The 22,909-nt window shown below is 43.6% G+C and overlaps 2 protein-coding genes across 2 annotated transcripts; one reads left to right on the forward strand and one right to left on the reverse strand.

Moving 5' to 3' along the window:
• Window positions 1-3,308: 3,308 nt before the first annotated feature.
• CHAC2 (ChaC glutathione specific gamma-glutamylcyclotransferase 2) lies at window positions 3,309-10,845 on the reverse strand (the record flags this gene model as incomplete). The annotated part of the gene is made up of 3 exons (XM_079550056.1): window positions 3,309-3,692; window positions 5,685-5,720; window positions 10,711-10,845. 3 exons carry the CDS (start codon window positions 10,843-10,845, stop codon window positions 3,309-3,311), a joined length of 555 nt encoding a protein of 184 aa, XP_079406182.1.
• Window positions 10,846-11,387: 542 nt separating this feature from the next.
• On the forward strand, window positions 11,388-22,610 carry ASB3 (ankyrin repeat and SOCS box containing 3; the record flags this gene model as incomplete). Its single annotated transcript, XM_079550154.1, has 9 exons — window positions 11,388-11,583; window positions 11,911-12,069; window positions 12,755-12,867; window positions 13,394-13,529; window positions 14,255-14,432; window positions 15,758-15,955; window positions 17,867-18,118; window positions 19,431-19,564; window positions 22,342-22,610. 9 exons carry the CDS (start codon window positions 11,388-11,390, stop codon window positions 22,608-22,610), a joined length of 1,635 nt encoding a protein of 544 aa, XP_079406280.1.
• Between the last annotated feature and the right edge of the window lie 299 nt (window positions 22,611-22,909).

The raw sequence follows: 22,909 nt of genomic DNA on the forward strand, positions 1-22,909 counted from the left end.
AGCACGGTGCCAGGAGGGAAGACATAGGCTGTAAAAGACCAGAAGGATGCAGGCAAGATAGTTGAGATAAAGGAGAGGAAGAAGTGAAGGAAAGTTACCTGAAGAAAAGACAGAGGAGCAAGGAAATAATTGTAGTATAAGAATACTGAAGGAATGAAGCTGGAATAGTAAGAGCTGCTGTAGCTGGCAATTGAAATGAGGGTATGGGTGAAGTCAAGCTTCTGCAGAAGACTGCTAGAGAAGCCTAAATACTTGAGGAACAGTCTCTCTCTGACCTTACACCAATCATATCCTTGCACAGCAGAAATTCAGGATACAGTGCCATGCTGGTGGTTTGCTGTGCTGCTGCCTGCTTGTGTGGACAGCCAGCATCCCCCTGCACACCAGCGGCCTGGCATTCAGCTAAAACGTCTGGACTGTCAGAAACAGTTTAGAGATGGCTTATTGCATGGGCGGTTGTATATTAAGCCCTAACAGACATCTCGTATCCTTTTGTCACTAATTTAGATTTGATTCTATCAAGGAGGGAAGAAAAGTAAGCATGTGGCATACAGAAAGCATGTATTAATTTTGTGGTGGGTAACAGATCTGAAAGCATACCGGGATTGTGCTGGTGACTGAAGCTGTCGGCAGGGTGGCTTGGATGTGCTTCCAGTGCTTTAATTAATTGCTCATGTTGGCATCATTTATTACTGCATAGTGGTAGCTAGCTCATGCACATCATTTTTCATCGTGATATCTAACAGCATTTTGTAACCAGATGCTATTAAGATACACAGTGGTGTCCATCCTATTACTGGATACCTCTTAAATATAACATTACTGGAAATTTCTATCTCCAACACCATTAATAAAGGTGATGCATTTTATTGTATTGAAGTTGTGTGCACAAACTGGAATGTATCATTACAGATATTATTGCAAATTTTATGAATCTGGAAAGCAAATGAACCAACAACGTCCTGAATATAATTAAAGATACAAAGTGCAGAGCCATACATAAGCACAATGCCCCAACACAGTACTTAAAGATAGTTTCAAAAAGAGAATCATCACCATTGTTTTTGGGTCGATAGCGAGCGTGTTGCATCCCTTGCCCTGTTTTGAGGAACACAGATAAGCTTTGGAGGAAAGAATTACAAAATGCATCAAGTGGACATGCCATTCCACGTGTTTTAACTTTACTACAGCTTGTCTGTATCCGAGGCAAGCACAAGAAAAGAAGGGGGTTTTGTTTTGCTGAAGGAGGAACGCTTACGTATTCGTGAAATAAATCATACCTAACATTTCTAGTAGCAGCTGAGTATCCCCTAACACTTCAGACTTGTTCTTTAAGTCAGAGGGAATAAATGCATGTGTTCATCGGTGCTGATGTGGGTGTTGGCTGTCACTGTCAGTCTTTGGTGTGCAAAGCCACTCAGATATTGGTGTCATTACGTTGTCAGGCATCTGAATGACTGCCATTATGGACAGACACCTGGATGTCCTGACCACCCTTCTGTCCTGCCCTACAGGTGCACACAAGCAGTCAGGGTTGCTTTTCCACTCAGTTGTATCAATCCTAAGCCAGCACAGTGCAGTGGAGAATCAAGACCCCCAAAACAGTTTGCAAGTAACTCAAGGAAGAATGGGGCCTCGCTGTGTAGGATTCTAACACTGATATGATCAGAAGGTTTGCTTCTGCAGGTTAGAGTCGTCCATCAAGTGAGACCCTGCTGGGTCCTTTTAAAATGGCAGCATTCAACCATTAAACAGCAGATTCTAAAAAGCAATCTGCTTTTTTTCCCCAATGAGTGTATGCGTGAGAGATGCCAGAAGCACACTGAATTTGTAACCTGGTATTTAAAACATACAGCTTTCTCGGCTACATATCTCGCATGGTCTAATTATCTGGAATTTGGGTTTGAAATGTAATATCCTACAGACTACTTGTCCAGGTGCCTTTTCCAAATGCTATTTTTGACTTTTGTAGGTGGCCAAGAGAAATAACAGCAGCTTGTTGTTCTGATAACCTTAGCATTTTTGAGAAATTACAAACAAAAACAGGACAATGCAAGGAAAGGAAATGCACAACTTGTATGGTAGAAACAGATGTTTTTTGCAAGTACCGATGCAAAATAAATAGACTTCTCAACTACTGCTAAACATACACATTGCCTGTATGACAAGACCTGATGCTACGTGGTATTTTGTTAACACACAAAAATACGTTTTGATAAAACTCACAAAAGTAAGGTTTTGAGAAGCGAGACAAGTCGTCGTGGGGACGGAAGCTCCATTTACCTCTGTTTTGCATAAAGTAAGGCTACTGGCCTCAGCTGGGGGCTTTCCAACCTTGGCTGACTGGCAGCCCATACAACGCCTGTCTGTTGGCTGAAAAGGGGGTTCCTTTCTTAATGGCCCTTTGTTTCAAATCCCTGAAACGCTGCTTGGAAATTGCTGACTTAAACTGTATCCTCAGAGACTGGTGAGTTTTTAAGACGTGCAATTGCACCAGCCTCGAAAGGCAGTTATCAGAGCTGAGTTTCTGAACGTTCTGGCACTGTGGCTCAAGTCATACTCTTAGCTGGTTTCAATAATTTAGACTAATTCTTGATATTAACCTTGAAAAACAAAAATAAGGCACTGATACAGTATGGCTTGTTGATGTCAGAGTACCCCGTGCTGCGCTTCTCAGGGGCATGACATAATGAGCCAAGGGCAAAGACTATTTTCCTACCACTGAAACACTTTATCCTCTGTGCCTAAGGACAAGCTAGATCTATGGGATGAGGTCACTGATGCAGTGGAATAGCTTAATTTCCGTGAAGTTGAACACTGGTGGAAGTGTTCTACCACACATTCACTCTGCAATTTACAACAAGTACTTCACATCTCTCTCTTCTGCTGCGCTGAGCTCCACGCTGGTGGTCTTGAATTGGGAAGAACCATCACTTCAATGACTCGGGAGTTGTAAGTGAATGCAGATTTTGGTCGGAAAAAATATTGTGAAGGTTTCTTTTTAAACCTGGAGTAACGGAGAGGCTTAAGTGGTTCCCTGGTGATTTTTGTAAAGAAAGATGTAATCCTTGGCTAAAATACCAATATACCAAATTCAAACCTAAAACGCTTCCCCTGCTGCCCTTTCTATAGATTCCCAAAAGAATGTTTTTTAAAACAGTACGTTTTAATGACTAACTACTCTTTTGAATGCAATGTTCAATAAATAAGATAGCATAGTACAGAGCAATATGCCTCCAAGTCATATACCCACTGTGCAACGAAACCATTCCTCTGAAGATGAAGCAATACCGCCGAAAGAAGTTCTTCTATAGGCAGTTTAGGTTTTGCTCTTTTTCCAGGAGTTCCTTTACTAGTTTCTCTAAGGAGAAGAGATGCTCATCTACATCTTCTGGCACAAGGTTTCTCATAGAATTAGCGAGTTCAAACAGGTATTCCGTGTTTCTTCCGCTGGGTCCGACGGCGTCAATGATCTGCTCAGCAATCTCCTGCAGAGGCGCAGGGCCGAGGTAGTTGGGGTTATCGCGAGTGCCGATGTAGAGCAGCACATCAAAGGGTCTGACTGACGAGTCCTTGGGGTAGAAAACCACCGCCGTCGTCCTGTAGCCTCCCTTCTCTCTGAAGTCCAGGTACGCCTTGACTTCGCATTCTTGTCCAGCTGGCAGTCTGTAAGCAACGCCCCACACGCAGCCCTGTGGGAGGACACAGGAAAAGAAAACCCAAGCGGGGTTTAAAAGCGTACTCAGAAATGAGTATATTTCTGTTTAACAAAACGCTTCAAATGTTTTTCTTCTATTTTCAGTCTTTTTATAGCTATTTCTCATACTGTTCTTGGAGTCAAGAGGGCTGTTCTTCCTGATGCTGAGGCTTTTCTTAAACAATTTCTTGTTGCAACTAAATCTGAAATAACAGACAGCCTTCACGAGCTTCCGAACGCTGTCTAGTAGAGAGCTGACAGAAAGGAAATCAAGTATCTTCCCGACCTCACAGAAACAGTGCAGTGAAAATGAGAATTGTAAACAGGGCCAAATTCCAAGAATTTTGATCAAGTCCTGTCTGTGTTTCACTTTTAAGGGTAGGATGTCCCTTCTGTCACAGGTCTGGCAGCATGACAGCACTAATGCTGCCACACTGACACTGAGCCCAAGAAGAAAAAGCTGAGCTGAACCTTGAGTTTGCACAATGAGGTGTAGCATAGCTAGCTCCACAGCAAACACTGCTGGGACAAATTTCATCACCACCTCTGTATGTCTCTATATTTCTTCTTCATTGTGAGTAAAATCTCTGGGAACATTAACTGTGGTGAGTTATATTCCTGGAAAGTTTTAGATGGGCAAATGAGTGAGATCTGAGTTTGCTGTCTGTTTCGGTTTTGTCTGCTTGATGCAGCACAGGAAAATGATTGTGGTTTGTTATCCATTACATTCATATATGCATACAAGCATCACTACTTCACTCATTTTGCTTTCAATGGAGGCAAATCCTATTTCAGACAATGGGAAATTAAAAGCCAGAAATCTGACAAGGAGTACAGTGTTCCTTCTCATCATGGTTTCCTTTGAACTGGCACAGAGATTTGAATGGAGCACATTAAAGTAACTGTGAGCTAGATGTTTCCAGACAGCACAGTGCAACTGCTGCAGGCCACACAGCTGGCGTGGAGCTGGGGGCTGGCACTGCCAATGAAAGCACCACTGCCACCAACGTTTGGGTGTGTGTGCAGTGGAATAATGGGTGTAGTCTGTGAAGGGAGACTCAGGAGTGAGATGGCCATGTGAAACTGTAAGCACGAGTAGCTAAGAGTGAAGTACAGGCCATTCATATCACTTGATGTTTGTGTGAGCTGTGCCAGATTCTGGAGAAAAGGGGAAAAAAAACCCATCCAAACAAAACTGGTTTGCTAAGGGGAAAAAAGTTTCTATGACAACGAGTAAGTTTGCTTAACAATAGAAATGGAGTGACAACAAGCATAACCATTCTTTGTTTATATAGGAGTCTGTAACATAATGGTACCCAGCAGTGCTGTAATGTGAAAAAAACCCTTACTAGAAAGGTACAGAAAATCACAATGAGGGACAGTGCACTGCATTTTGCTGGTTTTGCTAACTGCAGAAACAGTCAAAGTTTACAATTACTGCTAAACTTACCTCTATCTCTGAGCTAATTTTACAGTATTAGGTAAAAACTAAACACACAGTTGTGGCATTCCTTAAACCTTTTATCCATGTAGCAAAAATTAAAGCAAGTGAATCTTTTTAATCACTGTGACATAACCTTAACTTTGTTTCAGTTTTTATCTTGGGAGGCTGAGATGATGGCTCTCACACACCATCTGATGTCTGATACCAGTGCATCTTCAGCACCATACATACACTGAAAGCAAACAAACCTGCACTGTACAGCAGGAGAGCTGAAGTGACTGCTTAGGAAAATACTTTACAGCACACCTTTAGTAATAGAGCAAAACTATTTTCAGTTGCTCAGTTTAGACTGATGGATTTATTTGCAATAATGAAGAGTTGTTGGTGTAACTCTCAAGTCATTTTGAGAAAACGCTTCATTTCAGTACAGATAACTCAATTATTGGCTTGTAGAGAAGCAAAAATTAATAGAGACTTACTACACGGGCTGGGAACACAATAGGACAGTCTCTATACTATAGAGACAGAACAGGAGTACTGTACCTCAGGGTCTTCAACCAGAGTCACAACTCTTCCAGGCTAAAATTAAATGAAAATCCTTGTTAGTTCAGTCAGCAGCTTTTACTGTAAATGACTGATGACAGTAATTCATTAGTGCAGGATTATCTGGAGTATCCCATCCTCTGTCATGCTGCTCCTCACCAGGAGCACGCCGTGTTTTCTCTGGAGCAGCGAGGAGGTGAACCTTCACTACAGGAGGTTTTTACCAGGCACAGCAAATGATGTCACGTGGAAATCTAGCCTGGCTAAACGAAGCGAGATGCTACCACTGCTGCCTTGGATTGCACTAACAATCTTAGAAAATGTTAACTATGCACTATGGCAACTCTTGAGTTCAAAAGCACCCTGCAAATCAGATGGTTTGGGAAAGTTACAGCTAGCTGAGTTTTTATGTGTAACCTGTGGAATTGCAGAATATCCCAAGCTGGAAGGGACCCACAAGGATCACAGAGACCAACTCCTCAATAAAGTTTAAAATAACAAAGCGTAAAACCCTACGAGGAACTACATCAGTAGTGTAGAATTGCTGTTTTTAGCATCAGATTAGTGTCTAGTTACGTAACGGAAAGCAGAGATACTGGTTCATTCAATTGTAGTCTAGGATAGAAGTTTGTTTCCTTGGGTGTTAGGCAGAGGATCAGAACTCGGTGTGTGTGGATGCAGGCCTTTCATTGAGTCGCAGCTAACTTTGGCCCTTGGGCACTCTATCATTTCAGTCTTTTTACAACTCCTCTATCATAGCTTCACTGACGTGTCTGCACTTAGTTCTCTTTGCTCAGTCTGTCTCTTTCACACAGTAACAATGCTGGTATTCTCCTACACCGAGTCCTCAGAAGAACAGAAATTCTTTTCCTAAGAAGGAAAATACAAAATTTAGTTTTTGCAGAGCCATCTTCCATCAACTGCAGGTACTATTTATTCAGCGTAAGCTGTTTCAGCATCTTAATGGCTGTTTATTTTGGGGGAAAAGTTGGCACAGCTACCTGTTCACCCAGGCCATTTGAGAACAGTCTCAATCAATAAATCACCTGGGGCTGTTTTGCTGTCATTCAGCTTTAACCTCAAGAGAAGCTAGTTAACACGCTGCACTAATAATAGTGCTGAAGGGTTCACCTTGAGTTAGGCTAAATATACCACTGTCTGTACAGTATATCTGAACAGATCTCATCTGGGCAATAACAGCAAAGTCCTGCTAGGCTGTCTCTCACAGATGGAAACTTGTGATGATCAAATATTTTGCTAAGTATTTTAGGCTTAACAAGCTGGTTGCTCGTTACATTGACTGGTTTGTGGGGAACTACGTAAACCAAACAGCACTGTGGAACCACAAGTATTACCTCTGCAAGCTAAGTAAAGAAAATAACACAGCTGGAAATGATGAGTTATACAATATAAATGAAAACGATTTCTGCTCTATGAACTTAAATGATCTCCTAAGTCAGGGGTCTGGGAGGGACTTCTGTCAGTTCTGCACAGCTTGCAGTTCCTCAGGTCTAGCTGATGTGTCCTATGAAATTAAAAAGGCAAATAGAAGTAAGGTCTTCCACTGCTACATGAGATTATTTTGAATGCTGCATGAAAGTGCTCAGATCCTGAAGATACCGAATGTTTACTGTTAGAAGAATGGATTCATTTTGGCATGTGAGGACAAAAATAGGATGGGATAAAGAGGAAACATTATCTTAGGTTTTAGTTTGATTACCTTTTTTCTCCACTTCATGGTTAACAAGTAAAAGCCCTTCATCTTAAAATGAATTCACCTTAAGCTGAATCACTCATTTTTTATAAACTTGGTAACCCCACATCAGAGAGAACACGTAGGAGTCCCTTGGGGTTAACAGTGGGTAGCAGGCAGTTGGAGATTCGTCAATCATGTCATCACATTTCCTTAGGGTTTTGTTTTCCCAAGCCCATCCAAAGGTTAGGTACAGAGTCTCCAACACTGACACTGCCTGACTGTGGGCACTGGGCAGCTACAGCAGGTGGGCAGGAGCTGGGAGAAGGGGCCTGTAAAGAAAAGCCATCCAACTGCCCTTCTGGCTGCTGCTGCAAGCTGTTAGTTTGGTCAAACTGTGCTGTAGTAACAGTGGTTTCATGCTTCAGCCCTTGAATGTGTTTGCACTTCAGTGCTGTTCCTGTGGCTTGCAGAAGAATGAAGAACACAGGGCAGTGGGCAGAACCAAACTTGCAGTCCTAACCTGGCGCTGCACTGAGACACAGCTCCTTGTTCTTGTACAGAGCAGGCCTAGATGCAAATGCAGACACTGTGCACGTCTGGGGCTCTTCAGAGAGCTGCCAAAAGTTAAAACTGTTCAAATTAATGCATCTGGGTGAGATTATGCGCTGAATTTTAAGTTCGTTGAGGAGCTGTTAGTAAGTGAGCCTTGCAACCTATCTTAGAGAACTGCAGTACTAAGAATTCAGCATTTTTAAGGTAGCCTGAGGAACGGCAGGTTAGTCTGGTGGTGTTGGAAGAGATTCTCTCAAACACATGGAGGCTAAAAATACAGTCTGTGAGTGTGGAAAACTGGTTATTTTGCAGAAAGAGCTGGATTATTATGGTAGCCCAAGCTATGTGCTTAGTTACTGGAAGAAGAAAATGTTGATGTTTTTAATGTATTTCCTCCTTTGCAGTTGAATAGAGAAAGTGACTTATCATGCTTCAAGAAGGATTTGGAAACAGTGGGAAGTCAATGGGTGACCAAACCATTGCTAAGTAAGAAAGCCAGCCTTACTAGAAGAGGTTTAGGAAGGTCGGAAATGTACTTTTAGGAGGGAAAGTACCAAGATATGCTTTGGTTATGTTCTATTAAATAGATGTTGATTGATCCCCTAGGTTTTAGTCCGAGGAGTTTAGTGTGAATTGTGTAGAACTGCGTTTTTGTTGCCATTTTTTCTGAAGTTTGGACTAGGACGTTTGAATTTGCCATTTATGAAGCACTTGCGCTTACTGTTATTCAGGTCTTTCTGAGCCAATGACAAGATGATGAAAACATCACTTTATGCTACAAGAAGATGGTTAACTGGTTATCAGCCGAGCAGTTCAGTGTATGAGTACAGGGCCAACTGAGTTCTGCACTAAAAGCTTGCAGCCATTGTATGTCAAAGTGCTCTGTATGTTGTTGCTGTGCTGACCATGGAATGTTGGAGCAACCTGTGATTTCAGGAGGGCATTTTTAACTTGCTGGCTAGTATTTCACTGTTCTTCTTTAAAATGCTTTAGTACTGAAGGACCAATTTCTCCAATAGCTCACCCACAAGAGACATTGCTCCTGATGTTAGAGCTTTTAATGGCTTATAGCAGAGATCATCAGGCCTTGGTAATTGTGGTGCATTTCCTCAGCACACAGTGAGGGAGCTCTTTGCCTTGGAATTAGCAGCAACTCGTGGACTGAGTAATTCCAGAAGGCATTAACGTGTTGGTGCTGAGGAAGTGTGCTTTGTTAACGCTAAGCATTTCCATCAACAAAACCAAAATGCATTAATCAATAAGCATAAATAATAACAGACTATTCCTAAATAGAAACAGAGCAGTGCATGAGCCCCTGTAGGGCTTTTGTTTTAAGGCTGTTTATGGCTGCGGATGATGGTTCTGGGCATGAGCTGCACTGGGGGCACAAATGCAAACAGTGGAGCTAACTGGAACAAGGATACACTGGCTGGTAGTGAGTTGGCACAGCCATTCTGCAAGACTTCCAGAATCCACACAAACACAATCTGGCTATTGCCCTGAATTTCAGTTAGCCCAACAGAAGGTAATGCAGTACAGAAAGAGAGGAACACTGGCCTGTGAGGGATTTATGACTTTCTGAAGTCCAAAGAAAGGGACTTTCTCTATTGATTTTTTAAAATCTTGTTTTAAAGCCCAGCATCCTAATTACTGAAGGCTTGCAGATGATGCTCTTAGGCCTCACCTGAACAACTCTGGAATGCTTTTGGTTTGGTTTCTTTGATCTGGCGAGATGCAAGAGAGGAACAGAATTTTTGCAACGCACATGAGCAGAGTTTGGAAAAGGATGGCTGGTGGCTCCTGCTAAGAAGGCACTCAGCTGTACAGCCAGCATCACAGCACGTGCCGTGTCCTCCCAGCTCAGAGAGCAGCAGGGAAACACTCAGTGTGCTCATACCTAAAAGCACTGCAAGTGTCACCTTCTGCCAGAGGTAGGAATCAGTGCTGGTTAGGACTATTTGAAATTCCTTCCGAGCTACATGTAGCAAAAAATCCTTCTGCTTTTGCTAGGGGTGCCCTCACTAACTCCAGCCCGGCTTCAGAGCAGTGTCAGCAGGGCGCAGGTTTGGGGAAAAGCCGTTCCACACGACTTAAAGCAGCACCGAGTGCGGGTGAGTTGTTAGCGCCGTACCAAGTATCGGATCCTACACATTCATGACGCGATCGCATTTCTGATGACTCAACCGTGAGCAGCATCTGCAGCTGTAAATAACGCAGTCCTGCCACATCAAAGGCATTCATCTAACCTGCTGGGCGCTTCTGTCACCTATTGTCCCTTTAGTGCCTGCTGAGCTCTTTAGCCCTGTATGGGGATGGCCGCAGCAACGCGATGGTATTCCCGTTCCAGTGTCTTAACCACACCAAGCAGTACCAGAACGAAGGAGAGAATTAAAACTCCGAGCATTCCAAAGCGCATCTTGCCGCAGCGAACGACACCGGAGGTATTCGTCCTCGGTGCCTCACAGCGGCAGGATGGAGCATCAGGTGCCCTGCCAAGCTACCAGCAGACAAGTCCCGGGTGCAGAGCGCAGCCGGTGCCCTCAGGGCCGCCCCAGAGCGGCGTTTCGGCCGGCCGTCACTTGGCGGGACGCGGCTCTATGGGCAGACCCGCCCCGACAGAGCGCCGAGCGGGCGCGGAAGGCAGGCGGCCCGCCGGCACGGGCTGCGGATCGGCGGCCGCCGCCACGTTACTGTGCGGCGCGGCGAGGAGCTGCCCCGGGCACATCCGGCCCTTCCGAGCGCGGGTGCGGAGCTGACACAACCCGGCCGACCCCTCACCTTGCCCGGCACGCCGCGGTGGTCGGTGCTGCCCTGCCAGAACCGCCGGCTGTAGCCGCGGATGCGCCCCACCATCTTCTCCTGGTAGGGGAAGTCCACCTTCCAGATGAGGGAGCCGTAGCCGAACACCCACATGGCCGCGACCCGCCGCGCTGCCCCGACTGCGGGCGGGACGGGGCGGTGCGGGCATGCGCACTGCGGGCGAGGCGGGGCGGCTCCTCCGTGCCTCCTCCTCCCGCACCGCCCGGCTGCGGGGCGGTACCGCAGCGCGCAGTGACGGCGAGGGGTGCCGTGCCGTGCGAGGTGAGTATCCCTGCTGTGCCTGTGTGCGACTTGCTGTGCCCCAGGCTGTGCCTGTTGCTCCTTGTCCTGTCCTGCACAGCGCTGCAAAGATCTGCCCCCACCCGCTGGACAGTTGGTCTCACCAGAGCAGAGCAGAGGGGAAGGATCACCTCCTCGCCCTGCTGGCCTCGCTCTGTGTCACGCACCTCATTGGCCTTCCTGGCGTCAAGGCACGCTGCTGGCTCACGGCCAGGCTGTCAGTCACAAGGAGCCTGGACAGTTGGTGCTTCTGGCCCTGTACTGTAGTAATTTCAGTGTGTTTTGTACTAACAAGCTTTTTTTTCTCCTTTATTTCTTCCCTCCCACCTTCCCACTGCAGGGCTTATTAGTAAAGGATGGATTTCACAGAGGCGTATTCCGACCGGTGTTCTGCTGTGGGACTTGCAGCAAGAGAAGGGAATGCTAAGGTGCTGCAGAAGCTGATCGGGCAGGGATACAGCCTTGATGTCCCCGACAACAGGGGCTGGATGCCAATCCATGAGGCAGCAGCTCACAATTCCAGCAAATGTCTGAGGCTGCTAATTAATGCAGGTGAGGAGAAATGGTGTGAAATCGTTCAACTTGCAGCTCAACTCCCCAGCGATGTAAAATATGAATTAAATACATTTATCGTGTTCCTCTGTAAGTTTGTTTCATAGATATTGACAAGATGTGGTAAAGAAAAAAACGGCAGTGTTATGGTCTGTGAATGACAGCTGGTTTTACTTTATCTTCTCAGTCCAAAGCAAGTACCTGTACATGGCCAGTGATAACTGATAGGCTGCAGGCCTTGCGTTTCAGTACCTCGAATATTTTAAGTTAAGAACTGTGCTTTTAACTTATTGCTAAATGCTTCTTTTTCGTTGTTCTGATCTGTAGCTCCATCTGATGACTACATACATTCAAAGACGTTTGAAGGGATGAGCGCACTGCACCTTTCTGCACGCTGTGGGTCCTTGGAGTGTGTTGGGGTTCTTCTGGAAGCTGGAGTTGATCCTGACCAAGTTACCACCGAATCAAACACCGCCCTCTTCCTAGGTGATGCTTTTCTGAAGTCTCAGAGTGACTGCTATGTGGGAGAAGCTGTGCTATCCTCCAGAGTTAATTCTCATTCTCTGCTGGTCATATTCCATGCTTTTGTAGCCTAAATAGTAGTCTTGGGGCTCAGAAGTGGAGTAGATCCAGACACCATTGATTTAAAGAAAGTTCTGCTGCAGATTGTGCCTTAAAGCAATATTGAAAAACTAAATAGTAGGATTCATTCATTAATTTATGTAAATTAAAAATACGCCTTGTGAATGAGTTTCATATCGACGGTGTTAAAAGTTTTAAACTTTTTTAAAGAAAGCTTAAGTTTTGGGCAATCTGTTGGAACGTAAGCAGTGGGCTTCTTAAGTTAAGGCTGCTATAGAGGCTGTCACGTAGTTAGGTGCCTACTGCAGGGTTGCCTCTGCTTCACTGGAGAGAAACCTGCATTTGTTGTCAGTCTCAGCACAATGGCAGTGGGTTTCTAACGTGTCCAACTAGAAATTTTGTGACCCAATTTCCATTTCCCACCTCTGTTCCCGCATTTTAAATGTAAAAGTGAAGTAAGCAAATATAAACAGGTATAAAATAATCAGGAAAGTTGTGTCAGGAACTTAGTGATGAGACCGCCTGAGTTTTTTAGTGAGTTCTTTAATAAGGGGTTGTTGAGTTTTTTGTTTTACTGTTTGATTTGAAGCTGTTGAAAATGGGCATGCAGATGTTGTAAGGTTTCTGGTCCAAAATGGAGCAAGCGTTGAAGGATCTCATTCCTGGTCTGGGTGGAATTCTTTGCACCAAGCTGCATTTCAGGTAACCTGTAAGCACATCATGCTATTGGCATGTAACTCGTGTATTCTGTGCAGTAATTCATAGCTCTGGTCTTTTGATCAGGTGATGTTTTCCTAACTTACCTTAACAGCCAGAAATACTAAAGGGCTTGCAGTGGACTTGTGACATGTTGATGTTGGGAAGCATTAATTGAAGTATTATTAATACTGCATGCACTCCCTGGCTCACTTACTGTATGTGGGAAGTGAATGTGTTGTAATATTTCCTGACAAAGTTCTGTTGAGTATCTCCTCATCAGTAAGATATAAGAGTTGTTTCCAGGATAGACATATATTACTTTAATGTTTCCAATAAATTAATTTCCATTTGCAAATGAGCAAATGTGAAAAAAATAAATTGAGATTTTTTCCAAAACTTTTTCTGACATATCTTTAGAATAGCGAGTAGATTGCTTTTTTCTTATTTCTGTTTAGAGTGTGGGGGGAGCACAGATGATGTCATTTCCCCATCAGTTTTTCTTTGTTACTAATAAAAATATTTATTTCAGCAACATATTGAGATAATGAAAATACTCCTGGAGAAAAGAGCAGACATCGAGTGTAAGGATGACTTTGGAATTACACCACTGTTTGTTGCTGCTCAGTATGGAAGGCTGGAGAGCTTAAGAACACTTATATCCCATGGTAACAGCAGACTTTTGTTGGGCTTTGTTGTTCTTAAGCTTACATCAGATGCCTGTCATCAGATACGATGTTAATTCTACTTTTGCACTTCATAAATTCACATTTAATTATTTAAATGCGATATCAGTTGCAGATAGATGCAACATCATCTTGATTAAAAGTTGTTTCAGTAATTTGGTGTAGTTTTCATCAAGTGATAGTAGGAAATAGTACAGCTATGGAGTGATGAAGGATCACTGGTCTTCAGAAGACCTTCACTAGCACTGTGTTAGTAGTTGGTGGCACATTGTTTAGGCTAAGTGAAGAGTCCTCTCTCTAGTGATAAAGTGACAGCAGGGGTTTCATCCACACAGTCTGCAAGTATCACGTATCTAAGTGCATGTATCCTTACAGCCAGAATTAACTGCCTAGCTATTAAAGCTGAGGGTGCCTTGACCTAATCAGAGGAAGCATGCTAACAGAGCTACCAATACGAGGGGAGAACAACTTAAAAATTAATTGCAGTCAAACAATTGTCTTGGCCATTGCCTTTCCTCCAGCACTTTTGTTATCATCTGGGGAAGTTAATGTTAATGCACTGACTGTTTAAAAAGTCAGCAGCAAGCTAGTGAACGTTTCCTTACTGCTGTGGAAAAGACTTGTGTTGTAAAGTCACTCCCTGAAAACCAATTACTTGTTAATTCCTTGTTTATTTTACACCAAGTAACCTGAAGTCTTTCTGTCAGGTGCAGACATCAACTGCCAGGCCAAAGACAGGGCCACTCCACTGCTGATTGCTGCGCAGGAGGGCCATGCCAAGTGTGTGGAGCTGCTGCTATCAGAAGGGGCAGATCCAAATCTCTACTGCAATGAGGATAACTGGCAGTTGCCTATTCACGCAGCAGCTGAGATGGGCCATAAAAAGTAGGTGGTTAAAGTTCATTCAGAGAAAGCGTTCTGGTAATAAAAGCCTCGCCAACAAAGACGATGTTCAGCTCTACGAGAAAGGAAAATGAGTTTTCAAGCTGATTTGTAGCTTAGAATTTCAAATTCCTTTCATATTTTAAACATGTTAGCAGTCCCAGTAAAGTGAAGATCCGTTTTGAACAGCGAAGAACCAGCATTTAATCTGGGTCAATCTGTAACTGGATGTGTTTAGAAGGTTTCACACTGTGCTGAATCGGATGCTAATTCCCTTAGTAGCCATATTACTTTTTAAATGTAAATAACAATTGCATATGATTTATACATCTCTTGTACAGCTCTTAATTAGGATTACCATTGCAACTGTGAAGTAGCAGAAAAAATTGTATGCAAATAACAAATGAAGTCGCTTTTCCATCCAGGGTGTTAAGAAGTTGGTGGCATAACAGACACTGTGAAAAGCATCTGTCAGGAATCCCTGTGCTTTGCACGTGTATAACTTAAATCTATTAATGATGACACTAACTGCTGGATCATTAGCAGATGCTCAGTCTTAACTACTGATAACAGGTGTTCTTCAGCTGAGCTGTCATGCAGTGTGCGTGTCAAACTGGTGCCTTTTCTCAAACTGATGAGAAGGGGAGGCTGGTAGATGCTGAGTTGATTTTTCTTCATTTTCTTAGGAACAGAGGATGGGTTAGCAAAATTGTCAATGCTAGAAATATCTTTAAATCAAATGCTGCCTTCATAGCTTTTGCAGTGGAACTGGCAATCTCTGAGCAGGAAGTAAATTCTCATGACAAAGGGTTTTTCAGTGATCCTCATTGGCTAGGAAGGATTTGGGCTGCAGGCATGAAGGAAGAAATTGAATGATTTTTCTGCTTCAGTATCTCTATGATTACTGTAGAACAGAAGTAAATATTAATTTCATTTGCAACTCAGATGGCTTTCAGGCTTCATAGGAGTCTGGCTTCTGCCAGAGATACTCTGTTTCTGTAAAAAGGATTGTTGGATAATAGGAAATATCTCTCATTCAAATTAAAGCGCACTGCCAGCCTTCCTCAAATAAGAGGGCACAATTTGTTAGAGGCTCTGAGGTCTGCATGTGGCAGGGCAGTTCTTTCAGCCCATCGTCAGCATGCTGAAGCACACTGCTGTTGCTCTGTGTCTGCGATCATGGTTCTTCTTTAAAGCAAACAGTAATGAAGAAACAGGTAGGGTTTTCTTCTGGAGTTGTAATGATGATTTAAAAAAATAAGTGTAAGTATGAAGCTTCATTATTGTGTAAGATCACACAAATAAATATTGGTTTAAAATCCTTGCAGTATTTTAGAGTTGCTGATACCAATTACCAATCGGATTTGTGACAAAGAAAAAAAGAAAGTGAGCCCCGTGTATTCAGCAATATATGGTGGAAATAAAGAATGCTTGGAAATGTTACTTAAAGAAGGCTACAGTCCAGATGCTCAAGAGTGCCCAACCTTCAGCTGCAGATCACCCATGTGTATGATTTTCCAAAGAAAGTAAGTATACATCTTATGTTCTGGAATTATTCATAACTCCATTGGACTATAACTATTTCATTAAATGTGCAAGGTTTTCCTGGCCTTTCTCCTCAGCTCTTGAGCTGGCAGACTTGAACTGTGAGTAGCAGGCAGATGTGTGGGGTGGTTGCTGAAGGCTCCATGGGGGGGCCTGGCTCTCTGACTCCTGTACAATGTAACTGCAGTCTAGCTCTTGTGCTTTCAGAAGGCCTTATCCACACATCTCTGTCTTCTGGGAGCACAACTTCAATGCAGGGGACTCTTAATCAGCTAGATTCTTTTCAGTGAGGATGAGTTATTGGAAAGTAGTCCTTTACTTTTCTGTATGCTTGTCTTGTACTTAGAGTCAGTGTACATATGGTGTCATGTGAGGTGTTCTTCAAACCCCCATTGCTGAGTTTTTCCTTTAGTAATGAAGCTTCTTCATTTTTCCATGGGAAATTACTGTGTGGGGTAGTGAGCTGTTAACTCAGAGGTGTAGAGGTAACAGTCCCTGAGCTCACTTTGTCCTCCTCCCATAAAACAACTGGAGGATTGAGTACTGATGCAGCTCAAAGCAAGATGGAGAATCAGATGTTTGTTACTCCTTGGCAGTGCTGAGCTTTGTATAGACCTGTAATGCTGTGCATTTTAATTGAGTCTCCATTAAATGTATCTCATAAAGACTTAAATCTTCTTAAAACTGGGATTCTAGTGTATGATTCTTCATGTGTATGGATCAAAACTTGTTGCTTACACTACCATTTAAACTCATGAGTTTGGGGTAGTTGTGAGTTTTGTTCAACCCCTATTACAAGACATTAAAATGCACTTTATCCAGTTGATCTTAAAACAGAATCTTGGGACCAGCTTAGATTTGTGATTCGTTACTTAATTTTTTCTGTTCTTGTTGATTGTCTTCCATGTGTGACTGCTCTCAAATCCTTTATTTTTAAAGGATAGTAACCAATTTAAGCAATACCTTACTTCATCACCTACAAACTTTCTTAGCCAAATATTAAGGTTAGAGGATGAGCCCCGATTGCTGTCACTAATTGAGGCTTGAACACAGGCATGCAGAGCCAACTTGAGAAACTGCTTTTTAGGAGAAAGCCTACTTTGATTTAAAATGGTGGTCTAAAGGTAATGTACTTTTTTTTTTCTTGGATAAAGCTGTTAGAAGAATTAGCCTGGCTGGGATAATCCTTGCTGAATACATATGAATATTTGTGCCTATAACTGATAATGATAACATTTATTTTAATAGAAGTTTGTTTTGTTTTGGTTTTTTTTTAATTAAAAAGCAAAGAAAATTGCAACGCATTTTAAAACGTTGGCAATGTTTCAGTGGGTGGCAGAGCTTCCCACAAACACAGCTGCATGTAAACCCTTAAACACTGCAAATGTTGGGCTGCTCCTCGAGTTCAGCAGCGCAGTCCTTTGCTCTTTTCACATACTTGTGCATCCTACACACATAACGTTTCCAAGGGGGGTGAGCAGAGTGCTTTTTGTTCCTAACAAGCACACAGCTTGTTGTGGTTGGGTGGTGTGGCAGTACCTCTGTGCTACAGGTGCCCATAAAAACGATGACTTTGGGTGCATCTGTTTATCACCAAGGCTTGCTGTGAAGAGTTGAGAACTGGAAGAAACCATGCGTTGTTCGTCTTTCAGGACGAAGGGGACAAATGTGTGAAGCATAAGGATTAGAGACACAGAAACCAGATTTGCTCTAAACTGATGCTTTCTAGAAACAATTGCAGTCAGCATGGAGAGATGGACTTTTCTTTGGGGGAGGGGAGGTGGAGGGGCTTATGGTAAAGCAATCTGCTTACTTGGGGGCAAGAAGTGAACTAACAGATGCCTCCTGTGAAAAACTAATGGAATATCCTCTTCCTCGTGTGCTGTTGATAGGTTTTTTAATTTAGTTGATATTCTTCTGAACCACGGGATCACCCTGTGTGGGATAAATTTGGGATATTGCCTATACCATGACAAGTTTCCTTTGTTTCGACGCTTGTTGAAGATTGGCTGTCCGCTGCCTTCTCCCCAAGAGCTACCAGAGTTTCTAAGCTGCGCAATTAAAGCCCTTGATATGCACAAGGAATGGCTGCCTTATCTGCTCTTGGCTGGCTTTAACCCAGTGAATTTACTGTACAGATTCTGGTAAGCAGATGATGTTGCCTCGTTTTCTTAAATAGTCTATGCTCATCTGTAAAGCTGTTGCCGATGCTGTTTGACACATGCGTTCAGAGGGCAGCGCAAGAGCCGTGCCTTGCTCAGGAATGGTGAGGGTAATGGAAACTCTGAAATAAAAGATTAATGCCTAGTGGCTGGATTGAGCAGAACAGGTTTCTTTTAGGGAGAAAGTTAGATTGAGGACTGCCGCTCTGAAGAATGGCATCCATTCTCAATTGTTACACTCAGCGTTTCTTAAAATCCCCCCAAATTTTGTTGCTAGTTGTGTTAGTATGTGTAATACAGTAACTGTAGGAAGAATTTCAAATACTGAGAAAGAGATTGGGAGAGATGGGAAACCAGTGTAAGGTGACGCTGCCCCAGGGGTGGGAGAGGAGGAAATGGATAGTTAGAGGTTGGTTTACACAAAACACTGTGGTAAAATCCACAGGTAAGTAAGGTCTTGGTAATGCTTTATATCAAGCACTGCAGAATTAGGCATGTATTTAAAATTAGGAAGTTTTTCTATGTTGTTTTTCTCCTGTCCATGATACTTGGATATCATGTTGTGTTGAATAGTAGAGGAGCATATGTAAAGCATGGCATGTCTGCTTCTGCCCATCGTATTGCTACTTTTTGCATGCGTTTTTGTGTGTTCAGAATACTCAGATTTCCATTCAGATGAAGACTGAGGGTTTTATACACCTAGCCAAGAAGATGTGCTGTGAAATTGCACGGCTGTTCATCATGTGTAATGCTAAAGCAGCTGTTTTACTTGCTGTTACTTCAACCTCTGTCAGCTATTGCTAGAAGTTTAGAGTGTAAATTGTACTGATTTCTGAACTCTCTGGTAGGAGAGTTTCAAACTGCAAACTTTGTTGATGTGTTTTTAAGTGGTTAAAAACAAGTACTCTGACTTTTATTTCCTCACATGTGTCAGTAATGCCTTTTATGTCCTTGTGCCTTGACACCTTACTCAAATTTAGGTGCAAATTAAGTAAGAAATCAGTGCAGAGAAGAGCACTGCCTGTTACAAAATCAGCTTATATTTGAGAGCAGGTATTTTTCCCTTGCGGTCTGACTGACTTAAAAAAAGGTAATGGAAGAAGATAAAATTATGCTGATAAAGGGTCACGCTGTCAAAATTACTTTGAATTTCTCCTTATGTTTTAAGCACGGAAACAGGAAAATGTAAATGAAGAATTTGTTAGAGAATAAGAAAACTTTCTGTGTGTTGTTTCTATTAACATATTTACACTACTGTGTGAGATGGTATTTCACAGTCGTTTCTGTTACTCAGGATTCACTCTGTGAGTGAGGATACCCTCAATTTCATTCTGGAGTTTACGAACTGGAAGAGGCTTCCTCCAGCTGTAGAGGAGGACCTTGTACACTACAAAGAGAAGTTCACTTGGACTCCCAAGAGCCATTTTGGTAAGCAAAACAATGAGGAAAAAAGGTTTCTGTGTACAGCAGTCTCCAGGATGTAAGTGGGAAACAGCTCTTTGTGTGAAGGAGGTCACACAAAGAAAGTCAATAAAAACTGCCTGTCCAGAAGCTGGGCAGCAGAAGCAAGTTACCTTAAGCAAACAAACAAGCCACGTTTGTATGGATGTTACTCATTATGCTGTTCAGTTCACATATTTCAGGTAGGTGTTCTCAGTCTAGGTTATCTTTTCCACTTCATATTGATGTGCACGCTATGAAATACAGGCAGTGACTGTGAGTTGTAACCACATCCCTCAAATGATGTGGTTAGCCTCTTGGAAGACTGAAGGGAAGGTGATCAGCGTTACTTGGTTACATTTTCTAGACAGTGTCCCACTGAGTTTGTTTTTTAATTTAATCTGTGTTTCCCATGATGTGTCTGCCCTGTTCTGCAAGCATTTGAGAGTAATTAAAATATATACTCTCTAAATCATCATATTAAATAACTGTAAAGCTAGGAGTTTCTTATTACTGCTATAACTGAAATGTGGTCAGCCAAACAGAATCACTAGCAGACTGTCCAGGAACACCAGTGCTCGCTTCATTCACCCAGCAGAACAGCAGCTCCAGCATACAGGGTTGCACTGAGACGTGCATTCAGTGTGCGTGGAGAAGCTGTGCTCCAGTGTCCTTGTTCAGTGCCTCATCTTCAAGCATGTTCTTCTTTAAAAGGGGCTGCCATCATTATGAGAATGTCCGAATTACATTAGTGTTACTAAATAAGATTTTCCTTCAGATTGTTGAATACATTTGTAACGTAAGTATTTATGCGCTTATATTTAATATGAAATATACTTAAGATATTTACTGTGTTATTTATTAATGTATTTATACCTATTGTTATTATGAACAGTAATAGTAACCAAACCCACACAGAGAAAAAAGGGGGAAAAGTTTTAAAGCTTTTGCTTTTCCATTCTTTGAGGCAAGATCAGTCAGGGCAGGCAAGCCAGCTGTGGTGCTGGAGCTTTCCCCTGTGGAGAGTGTGAAGTTCTTGAACTGAGATGAGTTAGTCCTGAGAGTGAACACAAGAAATTAACAATGAAGCATTCATGAAGGATGGAGATAATTCAGTGAAGGGTAGAAAGGGTGACCTACAGACATGTCAGCCTCACCTCTGTGCTGGGGGGGATCCTCCTGGAAACTATGCTAAGACACGTAGCAAGAAGGAGGGGATATGAGACAGCCTGCGTGGCTTCACCAAGGGTAGGTTCTGCCTGACCAACCCGCAGGCCTTCTTGGTGCATAACTGCATCAGTAAACAAGGAAAGAGCCACTGATACCATCTGTCAGGACTTCAGTGAGGCCTTTGGTGTGGTGCCCCATAACATCTTCTCTCTGAATTGGAAAGATAAGGATTTAATGAGCAGGCTGTTCAGTGGATGAGGAACTGGTTGTGAGATCACACCCAAAGAGAGGTGCCCAATGGCTCAGTGACCAGATGGAGGTCAGTGATGAGAGGCGTCCCTGAGGGTCAGTACTGCTCTTTAATATCTTCATCAGTGACATCAGTAGTGGGATAAGTGCACCCTCAGCAGTTTGCAGATGACACCGAGCTGTGTGGTGTAATGGACGCAGCCTGGGAATGGGAAATGGGATGCCATCAGAGGGACCTGGACAGGCTGAGCAGTGGGCCCAGGTGAACCTCTTCAGGTTCAAAAAGCTGAGTGCAAGGTCTGCCCCTGGGTCACAGCAACCCCCACTATCAGTACAAGCTGGGGATGTAAGGATGGAGCACAGCCCTGCCAAAAAGGACCTGGGGTACTGATGGATGGCAGCTGGACATGAGCCAGCACTGTGCCCTCATAGCCCAGAGAACCAACCACATCCTGGGCAGCATCCAAAGCAGCGTGGCCAGCAGGGAGAGGGAGGGGATCTGCCCCTCTGCTCTGTGCTGTGAGACCTCACCTGGAGCACTGCGACCAGATGGGGAGTGCTCAGTACAGGAGAGACATGGAGCTGTCGGAGAGTGTGCAGAGGAGAGCTGCAAAAATAAAATGAGCCCAGAGATGGAACACCTCCCTGTGAGGACAGGCTGAGAGCTGGGCTGTGCAGCTGGAGAAGGGGAGGCTCTGGGAGACCTGAGAGTGGCCTTTCCATAACTGAAGGGGCTGTAAGAAGGAAGGGGACAGACTTTTCAGCAGGAACCATTGTGTTAGGGCAAGGGGAAATGGTTGCTAACCATCTCTCCCCAAAGAGGGGAGATTTAGCCTGGATATAAGAAAGAAGTGTTTTATAGTAAGAGTGGTGAGGCACTGACACAGGCTGCACAGAGAGGTGGTGGTGCCCCTTCTGTCTGCAGACACTCAAGGTCAGGCTAGGCAGGGCTCTGAGCACATGATGGAGCTGTGTCTACAGCTGCAGGGAGTTGGACTAGGTGACCTTTAAGGGTCCCTTCCAACTCCAACAGTTGTGATGGTTTTGTGCTGAAAGATTCAAGAAGTGATGTTCAGACCTCCAGGTCTTCAGGCTTACAAAATACAGCGTCCTGTAAAGTTCTTAATTTCAGTTTAGAAGGGTAAGTATAGCAGGTGCAGAAATGATTGCAGTTAATATTGCAGCCAAAATTCTGACTCCAGCAGCAAAGCGTCCCTCACAGGCAAGAATTCTATCTCAGTATCTGGTAGACTGGAGTTTCACACCGGGAGCATCTGTCTAAAGCAGGTTCCTGTAGACGAGTGGTGTATGATGTTGTTCCCTGTTTGCCTTTTGTCATTTTTCAGCCGACATTCCTTCCCTGTCTCACCTTTGTCGCCTTGAGATCCGCTCCATCTTGGGGAGTGAACGTCTGCGATCTGACCGGTTTATCCGGGCTTTGCCCTTGCCAGTCTGCCTGCAGGACGACCTGCTGTACCTCAACCTGCTGCGTGCCAGCACTGCGCCGGAAGCAGAGGAGAACCTGAGGCATGGTGAGGAGGGACCTTCCTCTGCTGCTGCCTCCAGCGCCGACCATACAGAGAAGGGGGACACCAGTAATTCCCCTGCTAGGTGATGGCACTGCCAGCGACTGAACTCGGTGGCCGCAGACATTGTAAAGGCAATAAGCAGACAACAGGGACCTGCTGTAAGTCACTTTGTAGTCATAAGTCTTTTCACGTTGTAGTTTTATACTTTGTTGAGAAGTTTGTTGAAAGTTCAAGGTTGTGCTCATCAAAAAGTCTGTTGTAGCCTTCGAAGTCTGCAAATGTTTTCTGGTTTTGAAAGGAATTTATAACTCTTACGGAGTAAAATTACCTTGTTCAATGAACAGAGGCTGTACATAGAAGCTGAAGTCTATTTGTTCAGGCACTG

Source organism: Tetrao urogallus (genome assembly GCF_951394365.1).
Source record: "Tetrao urogallus genome assembly, chromosome: 2".
In the NCBI taxonomy this organism is placed as follows: Eukaryota; Metazoa; Chordata; class Aves; order Galliformes; family Phasianidae; genus Tetrao; species Tetrao urogallus.